At 35.4% G+C, this 13,550-nt stretch overlaps 1 protein-coding gene across 1 annotated transcript in view; it reads left to right on the forward strand.

Moving 5' to 3' along the window:
• LOC129282465 (uncharacterized) overlaps positions 1–12,489 on the forward strand; it is a 13,334-nt gene extending 845 nt beyond the window's left edge. Inside the window, exons 2-4 of the mRNA XM_064113973.1 lie at positions 6,752–7,145; positions 9,896–10,248; positions 10,971–12,489. Of these exons, the coding sequence (XP_063970043.1) occupies positions 6,881–7,145; positions 9,896–10,248; positions 10,971–11,147 (795 nt within the window). The 5' untranslated portion in view covers positions 6,752–6,880 and the 3' untranslated portion in view covers positions 11,148–12,489. The remainder of the gene's footprint in view (positions 1–6,751; positions 7,146–9,895; positions 10,249–10,970) is intronic.
• The last annotated feature ends 1,061 nt before the right edge of the window (positions 12,490–13,550 follow it).

A 13,550-nucleotide genomic window follows, 5' to 3' on the forward strand; every position in this document is an offset into this window, starting at 1 on the left:
ATATTCTAACAAATCATCTTTCACGAATTTGTGTTAAATATTGTTGTAATTTGTAAAGATTCATAACCAAAAAAAAACTCACAAAAATCCCACCGTGTTTTCCGATCACTTGATTTTGCCACCCGATAAAGCGATGCCACATCATTTTAAAATATCTATCCTAAAGCTAAACCAGTAGAGGCGCTGGTCCAAAAATTGGGATTGTCCCAGAAAACGAGGATATCCTCATAAACCAAGACAAATCATGTCTTGATAAATTGAGACTGTCCTTGTTTATGGGGACGTTTTTTTTTCACTTCCCCCTACGGGACAAAGACAGCAATTACGGGAATTGAGAGTGCTAAAAATAGATTCAGTGACCTCAATTCCCCCCAGTTCACCGTCTATTTTTCATGACTTACTGTCTTCCAATAATCTTGTTATGAAACCCGATATGTTTACATTGACTAGCATAGCACACTTGATTGGTGTCGGCACTTGACAGGTGAATGAACTTTCCTAGATTTCTTGTGTGAAGAAATCCTTATAAACTGAGACAGTCCCTGTAAACTGGGACGATCCCAATTTTCTGACCAGCGCCTCTACTGTAAACATATGTTGTGACCATTCATTTTCGATTATGGGGTCCTAAAGCTACGGCCTACGCACTCAATTTATCATGCAAAGAAAAAGTATTTCCTGTTGGCTGTAGGCTGTATGGTTGGAAGTACCCCTTATCGACCACCTAATCTTCTAAGCATCGTATCTGCGAAAATATTCATCAATTTTACCCAGTTTTCTTCTCATTTGTGCAGAAAATTGAGCAGATCAGATTCCCATGTTTCGCTCGGCGACTCCGATTCAATCCGCGTATATATCGAAGAAAAAAACGAATACAACGATTTTACGTAATTTGCTCATTTGCACCCGTCTTTTGAAACCGACCACCACGGCCGATTCTTGTCGCGGTGGCGAAATATTTTTACTCTTCCAAATCATTTCTATGATGTCAACATGCTAAATGATCGTCTCACTACTTCCAGTGCGAGCTCCAGCACATGATTCGACGATTGACGACGGGTATTTGTTCTAAAGCCGTTTCCTATCGGATTTCTTGGTTTTTCAGCGGGGTTTGGGTTTGGTCAATAAAATTTTGATTAATTCTACTAAATTTATACTTTTTGTTGCTTCTTTTTTTCTCGTAAAATCAATTCATACCGTTTCTATGGACACTGCGCCTACTCTCCCGCGCGTATCTTTTGTAATACGCAATAATTTTAACGTGCGCAAGGTGGTCGGTTTCAAAAGAGGTGGTCGATATGTGGTAGTCTCACCATACCTAAAGTTATTCTAAATAATGTTCATATTCATACACTTTACCACTCACACTAATACGAGGTTAGTATATATACACTAACCCAGGGAACTCTCTGGGTTATATATATACTAACCTCGTACAAGGGACCGTGTTTGACCCTGGATTTCGAAGTAGTCGGCAAACATCGCTTCATTGCTGAAGTAATATTTGCCAAAACTTCTTCTTGCTACGCACCGGGGCTCTTTCCGGTAAGTAGCAATACATCAAAAAATTATACATGTACATATGATTATGAAGTAATTTCATTACGAAAAGAGCAAATTTCGCTTACCTCGGCCTAGCAAGTGACTTCGTTTGTCTCTTCTACGGAAATACAAGGAAGCCCGTTGGTGGCGCTAATAAATTTCACAACCTTGATTCAGCTCCTCGGTAATTTTATAACTGTGTCTAAATTCTTTGAATGCGCAATTCTTATGATTAATTTACTAATTATTGGCATCAATAAATGAAATACCTTCAAAAACATAATTCAAGATTACTATTGAAGATGATAACACTTTTTTGCAATTAATTTAAAACGATGACTAATAAAAAAAAAAATGAAAAAAATACATATGCCTGGAACGAAACCAGCAGTACAAGCCTTAACGAACGTCAAATAATACGGCACTATACCAAAGTCTATACAATAAAAAGATTGGACACTTCACGGTCTTCGCGTAATGCCTTGCGTCGATTTGCGTGTAAAATAGTGTAGGTGCCTAGTCTTTCCCTTGTCGTGTCTTTGATATGAATATAAATTGCGCGCCCTCTTCAGGCGAAAATTGATATCCACGCTGACCAATTTTTTTCTCCGTGAAATCTTCACTAAAGATCAAGAAAATATACATATTTTTTAAAAGAAACTTCAAGGAGAAGTCACGGAAGGATCTAAATGATTCGGTAAGTGTCATATAGCAGAATGTGAAATACCAGATTATGCGTGATATTTTATGTGGGCAAAAGCCCAGTATATTTTGGATGTGTCGTGTGTGTCGCGTGCATATGACTGATATTCCTTCGCACGCGAGACGATATGAACCCATGGGTGACACTTTTCAGGAAAATATGAAATCAAAGTGAATATAACTCCAAAATTCTAAACAGTTGCTGGTTTTCTCTGTATTTAGCGATTTATTGCAGCCTCTGTAGAAAAAACTGAATAGGAATCGTTTGTCACACTGCAGTCACCACTCACACGTATTGCAAGGTTAGTATTATTAGTATACTAACCTCGCACCATGAACCGCGTTTGGCAGTGGATTTCTAACTAGTGGGTCACGCGTGCTGCGATCCCACTTATATTTTCCACAACACACGACTTCTATGGCTTGATTATTCTGTACGCGGCGGCATGTAGTGAACCCTTGAGTGCTGCAGTCACTAGCTCCACACACAGAGTGCGCATTTTGCAATTGACTGCATGCGCATTGGAGTGGTGCGTAGCTTTAGGACCCCCTACCATGCTAGGATGGGGGGTCGGGTGTCCAGACACTGTCTTTATATTTTTGAAGCCTTCTTTTTTGTCTTTGGATTACACTAGACATATGAATTCTATAGTTGTAATCATCTTCTAGTTTGTTCTCTATAGTATTTTCTAACATTTTGTACTAAAAATTCATGAAACTTAATTTGCTTAATTGTTGTAAATTTTTCCGAATGACTTTCTAAAAATTGATCGTCCGGACACACAAGAACTGGATTGCAGGGCCCTCCTGGGCATGAACGCAATGGGTGAGAGAGGGCGGAGTAAAGATTAGAAGGTTCTGTCAATAAAGTTTATCGCTAATCAGAACCGCAATGCGTTACGGAATCGAAAAGGGGGGCAATCAAGCTAGCTCCGCGCACTACGGACAGTTCGTGTGCGCAGAGCTAGCTATAACCCTTTCGATCCCATGATGCATTGCGGTTCTGAATAGCGATAAACCTTATGCCTGGCCTTCTTGAAGAGCTTATCGATGTTGAGTTAATGACAGCGTCGCTGCAGGAGTCGGGTGATTCCACTCAATGATAGTGGAAGAACGAGTTCCTGTATTGACCATTGTTCAGTTTGTGCTCTGCCGCCTCTGATTGGATTGTAGTCTACTTGTACTTTGTAGCACATTAGATTTGTCACTTGCCTATAACTAGTGTCAAAGTTTTCAAATCGTTTGGCATGGATGCATCGTTGTAGTGAAATTGGTAATTTAGATCAATTATTAGCGGGTAACGTTAGGCCCTCAGATTCTGAAGCAGCAGTGAGGGGGGTCTGCGCACCTAACAATTTAACTTAAAGGAGCTTGAAACCAGCTGAATCCATATCAAAGAGAAAAATCAAAGAAACATATTGTTGAAAGTTTGAGGAAGATTGAATGAATAATAAGAAAGTTATGAGCATTTGAATATTGAGATCACTAATGCCATGTAGATCCTCCCATTGGCAATGCGACCAAGATCTGTGATGTCATACACGTACAACTCCCTCATTACTTTAGTACTTATTTCACTTATATTCTCACTTTTATAGAGTCTATCACAAGGTGAGGTGTTCTCTTTATGAGAGGACAAGTACAGAGGTTTCACAACATTATATCATTGATGAATCGTTTGTCATATGATTAGAATGAGCAAAAAGAGATGTTTTGGGGTATATTTTCAGTGTCCAAAAGGGGAGAGTTGTTCATCTGTGACATCTTAGATCTTGGTCGCATTGCCAATGGGAGGATCTCCATAGCATTAGTGATCTCGACATTCAAATGCTCATAACTCTTCTATTGCTAGTTCTATTTTACTCAAACTTTTGTTGATCTTATTCTTTGATATTTCTGCTTTCACAAAAGCTAACTTGCTCCAAGAGTTTCATTCTCCTTTAAGTCAAGATTACTCATGATTTTTTTTTTTTTCGCAAAAAATTAGTTGAAAATGTACTATTAGAGTGTGCCAAAAAATAAAATTCTCAAAAAAATAGAGGAATAAGCAGACCTGCCAACCAGTACGTTTTAGGCGTATTTAGTCACTCACGTATTGCGAGGTTAGTATTAGTAATATTTACTAACCTCGCACCATGAACCGCGTTTGGCAGTGGATTTCTAACTAGTGGGTCCCACTTCTGGTTTCCACAACACACGACTTCTATGGCTTGAGTTTTCTGTGCGCAGCGACATGTAATGAACCCTTGAGTGGTATTTAGTACGTTTTTGCAACCAAAATATGGCAGTACGTTTTTTCTTTAAAAAATGCGTTTTTGTAAAAAAAATATATATATTTTTTTTTTTACAAAATCATAATTTATTGAGAAATATGTCTCTATTTCATAAAATTTACACAAAAATGGTTATTAGATCAATGTAATTTCAGGTAACTTGCTTTTTTTTTCAATCATTTTGTTAAAACCAGGGTGAGATGTTTCAATGTTTTTTTTGTTCATCTGCAAGAGCAGTGCGCATTTTAGCTTGCATGCAGCTTGAGCGCCGCGATGAGCGAGTGCGCCACGCATTTTATTATGAAATACACTTTTTTGGGGAAAATACAGTTTTTTTTATCACAGAACAATTTTTCATTCCCAGAGGTTAGCAGGTCTGAATAAGCTTCTCGGCCAGTCATTTTCACTTCAGATTGAAAAAAATGATGGTGCTCCATGCCATGATAATTGATATGTCTGCGCACCCATTTGCCCCAGGGAGCTCGACGCTTCAGTGTCGAGATCCTGAATGCAACCTATCATTCCCACCCCCGGGAGGGCCAGTCAAATATATTGCTGTACACACGCGTGACCAAGGAAATTCCAAACACCCCCTAAACAAGTTTTTCTCTGTGTGCAAAACAACCCCCTAAACAAGTTTTTCGCGGGCTTTATTTACATGTTTTGGCTCCTAAACAAGTTGTCGCCAAAATATGACCTCGGGGAAAAAGCTTGGGGGGAAAACATACTCTAAACACGTTTGGCTAGTCTTTAAAAAAAAAGCTTTGGGGAAAAAACATACCCTAAATATGTTTGACCCCGTGGCTGACCATTGACCAGTCTTTCAAAACCACCCTTTTTCTTGAAAATCTGTGTTTTTGATACCCTTAACAAGTCCATGCGCGGACCGCGTCCAAAACTGAAAAAACACCCCTTTAAACGCTTTTTTTGGTCACGCATGTGTACAGCAATATATTTGACTGCCCCCCCCCCCTCCCCGGGCTCCCACCGGAGTACACCGATGCACTATTTTCATCTTGAAATTACAAAAACATGGATGATGAAATTAAACTCAAAATACGACGATTACGATTTATCTTACATGTAGGCTACACTGTAAACAACCCGACCCCGAAACATGTTATATATATATAAGTTACAATCAACAACCAAAGGAAGGAAACAATCGAATATGCAATATTTATGCTGTACCTGATTGAACATGTTATTGTAATTCTTGAAATATAATTGTTTTACAATGTATTGTAATTGGATTGTGTGTTATAAAACCTGTTTGAGTGAGGTTTTGACTCTGCTAAAAGTTAAGTCACTGACAATTTTTTATTTCCGGGGGCTCCATTTTGAATTTTTTGTCAAATTTCGGGGGCTCTTTTTAAATGCTACTTCTTTGTATTTTGAGGAATACCTGTTCACTTATTAATGAATTATATTACTCTTTGTTTGATGTTGTATGATTTTTTAAGTTATTTTTTTTTCATGCTTAGAATCTTGGATGTGGGTGTGTGCATGTGTGTGTGACTGTGAGTTGGACTTGGATATAAATGAATTCAATATCTAATTTCTACTCCGTCTATTCCAGTACAATACCCTGTACTCGCCCATGTACATGTAATAAAGGCCCACATACCCTAACTTTTCCTGAAGTTCTTTGAAAACGCAGATCTCCATGAAAATTGCATTTCTCTGTAAAAATCCACAATCATATTCAACCTATTTACATTGTTGATATGAAATCAACAATTTTTTCCATGTCCCATTTGAGATGTTTCAACCGAAACTTATTTTTTGTATTATCAAGTGAGGTACTGAAATGCTTTTGATGGTTTGAAGTAGAGTACATGAGCTGTTATTTTTCTGTTCCAGCTGAGGGCCTACAAATGTAACAAGAATGTTCACAAAGAACAGATTTTGAATACTTGTTGGAATACAAAATATTTACAAAATTATTATTTACAAAATATATTATTTAAAAGATGGATCATTCATACAGTTGTTATTTTCTGTTACAAAAATGATATTTTTAAGACTTTTTGAGATGTTGCGTTGTGTGTTGCATAGACTCAAACACGGATAAGTTGACCGCAAGTGCTTATTTTTTCAAGTACTAATACCACTTTCTCTTTAATGTTAGCTTATTAGCCCAGGAAATATTAACATGATGGTTAATTGGAAAATTTTCACAATGCACTTTTTAACATACATGTAAAACATTCTGTCCCCTTTGTCTATTTCAGAATCTTTAGCTGTTCATCGTTCTGCGTTCTTCTCAAAAGTGTAAACCCAATTACTGGAAAACGGTCCTCTAGAAGGGAAGGATCCATTTTCATCAAATTTTCAGGAAAAAAACATTGGCATACTCAAGGATGCCTACTGCTACTACAGCTGGTCAGCTTCCCATGCCCCCTCTCCAAACATATGTGGCAATCAGCATTCTGTTCTTAGCTTGGTCACTTCTGCAAGCCAGAGAAGGTCTCTCTTTACTAGAAACCATGCAGGCTGGCAAGGAGAAAGGTCCAGCCGAAGTCAGTTCTATCCAGGAGTCACTGGTCACTCCTGCCATCGGTGAGCCTGTCAGTCGTGAACCAGTCAAGGGAGAAAGTTCTAACAATCTACTGGATGAGCTTCTTGGTGAGAGTCATGTCCATCATACCTTTGTTTACATTTGTTCTTTTGCTTTCCTCCCATTTGGTAACTGTCATCTTTCAGGAAATGTACATTATCATTCTGACATAAAATGTTTTCAGTTTCCACTCATGTACATGTAGTAAATACATGGTTCCCAGCCCATCAGGGAAAATCAGGGAATTCAATGAAAATACCTTAAATCAGGGAAAAATCAGGGAATTTTGATCGGCCCAAAAGTTGAAAGCACAGTAGTCAGTCAGACTCTTGTTATATTTTGTTGCATATCAAAACAAATCCATTGAATGACTGGTTATGATTGGTTTTTAGTGTGTTTTTTTTACATGTAATTCACTGCAACAAAGCATGCGAAACTGGGAATGGGTTTAAATAATTATCAGGGAATTTTTAAACTTCATCAGGGAAAAATCAGGGAATTTTGTTTTCTTGAAAAGCTGGGAACCCTGTAAATAGTAAGTATAAGAAATTAATATTTGAAATATGTTTGTACTGGTGATATTAATGGTTGGGCATGTCCAAGAAAAGGTCACCCTAGAAGGCAAAATTTCATCTTTATTTTTAGAAGTTTGGTTTGATGGGGTTTGGTGGGGTAAGAAAGCCCAAATATTGAATTTTAAAATTTCATTAAGAAAAGTTTTATAATATGCAAATTTGTGCTAATTTGGGGCACCTAATTTGCATAATTGGTATAATGGGCGTTACGTTTTGGACAATTATAAAAACTCATAGAAAATCAAAACAAAACTTGTGAGATGTAGTCATAGGTGGGACATGGACCCCCATACATCTTATTACTTTGGGGGGGAAGTGGTGTCATCTAATTAAATATGCAAATTAGGTCACGTCCAAGGATGGAGTGTCCCATATGTAACATTTTGAGGATGTTTTTTTAAGTTATTTCTCAGTATACAATACTTGTATTGTTGCATCTCTGGGAAGTTCTAATTTATTAAAGGGGAATCCAACCCAAATAAAAACTTGTTTATGTTAGGAAAAGAAAAATCAGACAAGGTGATAGGTGAAAGTTTGAACAATATTGGACAAACAACAAGAAAGTTATGAATTTTCAAAAGTTGTAAATATTGGTAATCACTTTACCCATGGAGACTTCAAATTGGCCGCATGTGTGATGTCATAGTGATGTAAGGCTAGGACTACTCTTCCATGTACTCCAATACATATTCTGGCTAAAATGTCATTTTTCCCAAAAGTTTTATTTCAAATTATATTTTTCTTTCATGAGGACATAAAACAATATACTACTTGGGTTATATTTAGATTACTGCCCCAGGGGAATGGGTACTTGGGAGAAAACCACAAATCCCTGATAATAAAGTACATGGTCTATGGGAAAGTTGTCCTTGCCCCTTGTCATAATTTACTTACCCAGTTGCCAATTTGAAATCTACATAGTATTAGTGATCTCAATTTTAAAGCAGCTATAACTTTCTAATTGCTTGTCCGATTTCTTTCAAACTTTCATCATTCTGTTTAATTTATTTTTCTTCTTCCAAACACAACATTTTATGGCCAAGGCTGGATTCCCCTTTAAGAACGAAAATGTTATACCACAAAAAGATTCAAAAATATAGTTTACTTTTTAATTAAAAGTTAATTAAAAAATTGTTACGTATGGGACAACATGTTACATATGGGACATTTACACACAATGTCAATGGGGAGATTTGTGTACAAAGTGAATGGAGAAAGACAAATTTCAAAAATGCTCTAAAAACTGATTTATTTACCTTTTCTTTAGTTTCTAAAGACTGATTTGTTATGAATACTGGTCAATGACAACAATTGAAGCAAAAAATGATGAAAATGGAAATATATGGAAAAAATAAAAAACAATAGAAATACGTAAGAAATTCATGAAACCATGAAAACATGAATAAAAATTGTTGAAATGGCTAATTTTCTTTTCAGTCATATCAAATATGTCTCAATAAAATATTTTTAAAAGAAAAAAATCTTTATTTCCATATGATGAATTATTTCAATATTTAGAATTATGGGGAAAATTGTACATGTTCTCTATAGGGACAAAATGTCCCATACGTAACATGTCATTAATTTGTTTAATTAGAGTCAGTAAATAGAGGGTTTTGGCTTATGACATGAAACTTGCCATAGATATACAAGAGTGTTGTGACTTTTATCACACTAAGTTATAAAATGTCAAATGAAGTACTTTCGGAGAATTCTCAACTTGAAAAAATGTTTAAAAATTGTCCTTTTTCTGCGTCCCATGCGTAACGGCACATCTTTTCTCTCTAAAAGGTCAAGGTCATATGTCACTATTTTTTGCATAATTATTCTTCTTGATATCTACCATCATGAGGGTATTGCATCTAATCAAAGTCATTTAACACTATTTTTAGGCCAGTAAAGCCTCTAAAATGTCCCATACGTAACGTGCGCGAATTCTTGGACTTGCCCGGTTATGGTGAAAGAATGTACATGTAGAGTGTGGTATCAGTTACAAGCATAAACTGTTGACTTCATTTGAGTTTAGGAAAAAAAAGAGAATTGGATACTGAGTAATATCTTCCTTAATAATAAAAATAAAAAATGAATTTGAAAATATAATGAACTGGTACATAAGTTCAAAAGACTCAAGACTGTAGGCCTATATCTCAAAGGAAAACAATAAATTTTGATGGAGATTTCATGTGTCTTTTTCCTGACTCAGTGACATCTTATTTGATGTAATCTTGTGATTGAATTTTAAGGTTTGAAACATAGAGATGTACATGTAGATTCAAGGGGACAAGGGATTTCACTAGAATCTTCTCAAGAGCAGCCTCCCAAAGGCTCACCTGCATCATCCCCAGCAACAAGCTCTACTCCTTATGATGGGTACCTGTCAGGATCAGAATCCAGTCCTGGTCCGGATCCTGTTTCTCCTCTGGATGGTGGTGAAGGAATACAAAAGATCCAGGACCAGGAAATTCTTAGACCTAGTCCAGAGGAAATCCAAGAAGAAATCTTCCGTAACTTGTCATTTGATTTTCGTATCCATCCTGACGACAGTGATGTCATTAAGGTGATGAAGCTCATGCTTCAGGATTCTCTCTCTGTCGTGGTAAGTTCAAATATCTGTCATTCAATCTCAATTTAGAATTGTTTTCTTTGTATGTACAGTATGTAAAAATCAAGACAAATTTTTATTTTATACATATTAAAAGTTTTAAGCAATAAGTCTTTGAAATAACAAGTCTCATGAAGACTTGCTTGTACTGCTAAAAACTGTTTGCAGATGTTTGTACAATATACAAGTCAGCTTTATTTATTTTTTGTTTTCTTTACTGTTTATATTGTCTGTCATGAGTATTAAGGAAGAGTAGCTCTTGTGTTTTAATGTTTGCAGCAGTAAAACAAAAAGTAAAAATGAGTGATTCTTTTTGTTTAATACCATAGTAAACCAATCCACCTGATTATTTTTTTTATATGCAAATTATATACAATTAAATCTTTGATGAACTTGGTATTACAGATTACAATTGATATGATAGAGGGTCATTTATAAACAAAATATTTGGTACAAATTACAATGGCATTTTTGTCCTATGAAACATTCAGGTTCTTATCATAATATTAATGCAAGTATGAAAACAATGTCAAACTGCTCTATGGATTTGGATCTCAAATACACTGTAGATTAGAAATAGTGTTCAGGAAGAATGAAAAGAGTGAAAATGTACAATAGGCCCATTCAAAACATTGTTTTTATTTTTTATCGTTTTCATTTTATTAATATTATTATTATCATCATTATTATAATTATTATCATCATTATTTGATCAGGTTGTAATCAACATGGCATTTTGTTGCCTTATACTCCTTGGAAAGGCTATCCAGTATATTGTGTTTGGCAACCTTAGAGTCATAGAAAGACAGGTAAGCGGTTTTACTCTTAATTATTCTAACTTAGTGGCCCATATTCTGAAGTCAGGTTTAAAGTTGTGGCTTAAGTATGGATAGCCAATTGTTACATAAATCAAGTAACAGTAGAGATATATATATTTCAGCTCATTTGACTCTCAAATCATTCATAATCGTCTAGGAAGTATAAATAGATGATTGTCTTCACCAATGAAGAATCAGCAAAGAGTACAGTAAATATAAAAAACTTACAATTTAATAAAAATTTTGACACTTTTGGCTTCCCATAATTTTAGCCCAGAGTTAGACCTTGGTCTATTAAATTTAAACTTGACTTCAGAATACGGGCCAGTAACTTTTATGTATGTGTGTGTGCCACTTAATTTGCATCTACATGATAATTAAATGCAATTTGATATTGTTATTAAATATTATCAGCCCTTTCAGTAAGATCTCAGGAGGGCAAGGCAATTTTTTGAGGGCACTCTAAAAATTGCCTTTGATTTTTTTTTACATGAAGGGCATCAAGGCAATTTTAGGGCACCAAGACAGTTTTTAGAATTTAGAAGGGCACTAAGGCAATTTACCGATTGTATACTGACATGTGACTTTTTATGTTCAAAAGAACATAATAAAGTAGTTTATCTTATAATGAAAAAATCAATTGAAATATTTTGAAATAAAATTTGATAATTTTAACAACCTCTTGTTTATTTGGAACCTTTAATTTGATTTTGAAAATTCCATCAATAATAGAGTGTTGAGATCGAGCCTAGACATTGGATGGTTATCAGTACGGTACGTGTGCGATACTTGGGCTTGGGGTCCAACTCAAAACATTACAATGTCATCTCCGTTATTAAATGCATTGCGCACCTCGATTGAAAGTAATTAACGTGGTTCAATTTCCAAGATGATCCACGTGTGCACGCTATTTGCGCTAGTGAATCTTACCCCGGCCGAGTTTCCGTGGCGATTTATGTGGGATTATGGATATACGGAAATCCAATTTAGGATTCGATAGCGCGACCATTGGATTTTCATATTTTTAACAGAGCCGCCTGCACGAACCAGCGCGGATGGGTAGTGGGGAGTGTTTACGTCTGCTAAGTATCAAATCGTATGGTAATTTGGTCATGTCATGACTTCAGTTCGATTTAGTTTAAGATCTATCTATTTGCTATTGTGAGAATTCAGGTTTGGAGTTTTGGAGAGCTTGAGAATGAGAAGGCACCGACGGCGGTTTGATAAAAGGGTATGGCAATGGACTGCCGTCGGTGAAGGGAACAATTTAAGGGCAGCGCGGCAACTGCTAAGGGCACCGACGGCAATTGCCGTCGGTTACTGCGAGGGCTGAATATTATCATGTCACATGTATGTATAATTTGTATGCTATTTTAATTTCTTGTTTATAGATATAATTCTTTTGTATTTAATATAAAGCTTGTTTTTAAATACTTTACCGGTAATATTAAGGAATTGGCCCAAATTGTAAAATGGAGATTAAAAGTTCACAGAAAATGTTTACACAATGTCATAAATTTTCCAATTATTTTTTACAGCTACGTCACAAATATATAATTTTTTACTTTCCTTTTATAAAATATTTCTGACCTTTTCTTAATTTCATCATTGAATTTATATATGCATTGATTGATATTAAATGTGCATTCTTAATTTCTTACAATATATTCTATAACAAAAGATGCCATAAGTAAACAAGTCGGTCATTGAGAGCATTTTGTGAACTTTGGAATTTAAACCGATACTTTTGATGGCTTTCCAAATATGTGTACATTAATAGTTGTGTATCAGTGAAGTTATCTGTGTGTGTATCAATATGGATGAGTGCATTTGATTTGTATGTATGAAGCAAATTTGTATAATGAATGCATTTTTGACTCCTACATACAAGTACCAACATACATGAATGTGCATGTGTACACAAATGTAAATCAGATTTCTCTTACTTAATTAATAACCAATCATGGCCAAAGATAAACACTGTGACCTTCACATCACACAATCATATTATGTAAACAGATGATTGCTTTGAAACTGATACCAGTGTATTTGTAGACAGTGGAGTGAGGTCATAACCATTAGTCACAGTACATGCTGTCATACATGTAATGCTTTTATAGTGATGTGATATATATGTATGCATGGAAATTACAAGTGCAATTACAAGTTTCATTGAACCCCCATTGTGTTTGATACTACATTATGAATATTTAGAACATTATTCAATTATTTCTGCTTTCACAGGAGAAATTGATTACATGTATATGTAACTTGTTTTATAATTTGAAAGCATTTAACATTTGGTAAATGCATGTATTTTGGAATCAGCAAATTTATAGACAAAAAAAAGAAGAAAGTAATAAAGTTACTATTTCACACCAAACATTGATCCATACAATCAAAATATATACAGGGAGGTCACTTTTCAGACTAAAGAATTTTTCAACATAAATGTATTGTTGGCTAAATAAAACACCT

Source organism: Lytechinus pictus, chromosome 2 (genome assembly GCF_037042905.1).
Source record: "Lytechinus pictus isolate F3 Inbred chromosome 2, Lp3.0, whole genome shotgun sequence".
In the NCBI taxonomy this organism is placed as follows: Eukaryota; Metazoa; Echinodermata; class Echinoidea; order Temnopleuroida; family Toxopneustidae; genus Lytechinus; species Lytechinus pictus.